Source organism: Auxenochlorella protothecoides, assembly GCF_000733215.1.
Source record: "Auxenochlorella protothecoides strain 0710 unplaced genomic scaffold scaffold56, whole genome shotgun sequence".
In the NCBI taxonomy this organism is placed as follows: Eukaryota; Viridiplantae; Chlorophyta; class Trebouxiophyceae; order Chlorellales; family Chlorellaceae; genus Auxenochlorella; species Auxenochlorella protothecoides.
In genome coordinates this window covers 142,126-143,035 of record NW_011934204.1, presented here as the reverse complement: position 1 = coordinate 143,035, position 910 = coordinate 142,126, and the positions used below count along the sequence as shown (strand labels likewise).

Here is a 910-nt window from a genome sequence, read left to right as displayed (position 1 = left end):
AAAGACACCCCCCCCCCCCTTTACCCATCCTTGCGTGCAGGGCTGCTACGTGGTGCGGCAGGGCACGCCTATGGAGGCCCACGTGGCGCCCTACTTCGTGGAGGACGCGCTGCCCTCCTCGGCCAGCCCCGGCTTCTTCGAGTTCATGCAGGTGCTGCAGAAGGACATCCTGGGAAAGTAGCCGCTGCGCCAGTGAACCTGTAGCATGTCCTGCCTGCCGGCACAGCGTGAAATGCTGCTCCAGGCTTGAGTGAAACCCAGGCAGACAGGAAACAGGGACTGGAGGGATGATAGTCGAGCTGTGGGAAGCATGGCATGGGCGGGTGGTGGCGAGCCTGTCCGGTGCTCGCGTCACGTGGCACCGGGCAGCCGCATCGCCGGAGAGTTATTACCATGGCGCGGCGCTGAGTTCTGATGGATCAGCCCGCAAGGTCGGGAAATGCTCACCGGACTTGGGACAGGAGGTGCTTTCATGCGCACCCCTGGATCAGGCCTCCCATGTCTGGAGAAGGATGCACGAAGCACTGCACAGAACACGGATGGGTCCTGGGAAAGACTCTCTGAGTACATAATGCTGTAAAACTACGGTCATGAAGTATAAAGTCGCACTTCAATCATGCTTCTTGTGTGTCGCCGGTGAAGTTGTGGCTGTGAAGGTACGCCAACATTTAGCCAAGGAGGCAGGAGTATTATACGGCCGCAGCTGTACATGGAGACCTTGCTGGGAATATGCACGATATATTTGGCCATGCAACCTTGCAACCTCCCTCTTCCAATCTCAACAGGCAAAGCTTGGTGTACAATCCCTCAACGTTGTCAACCGCGACGTGAATGCAGCGGTGAAGATCCTGATGCTGACCAAGTGCTTTTTGAGAATGCACCACGTCCAACAGCTTTTGGTGACCCCTGC

General features: G+C 57.4%; 1 protein-coding gene across 1 annotated transcript in view; it reads left to right on the top strand.

The window, feature by feature from the left end:
* F751_5027 (Protein transport protein Sec24-like) overlaps nucleotides 1–181 on the top strand; it is a gene marked incomplete at both ends in the record, with an annotated part of 3,941 nt that extends 3,760 nt beyond the window's left edge. The window contains one exon of the mRNA XM_011398770.1: nucleotides 41–181. Within this exon, the coding sequence (XP_011397072.1) occupies nucleotides 41–181 (141 nt within the window). The remainder of the gene's footprint in view (nucleotides 1–40) is intronic.
* Nucleotides 182–910: the final 729 nt, after the last annotated feature.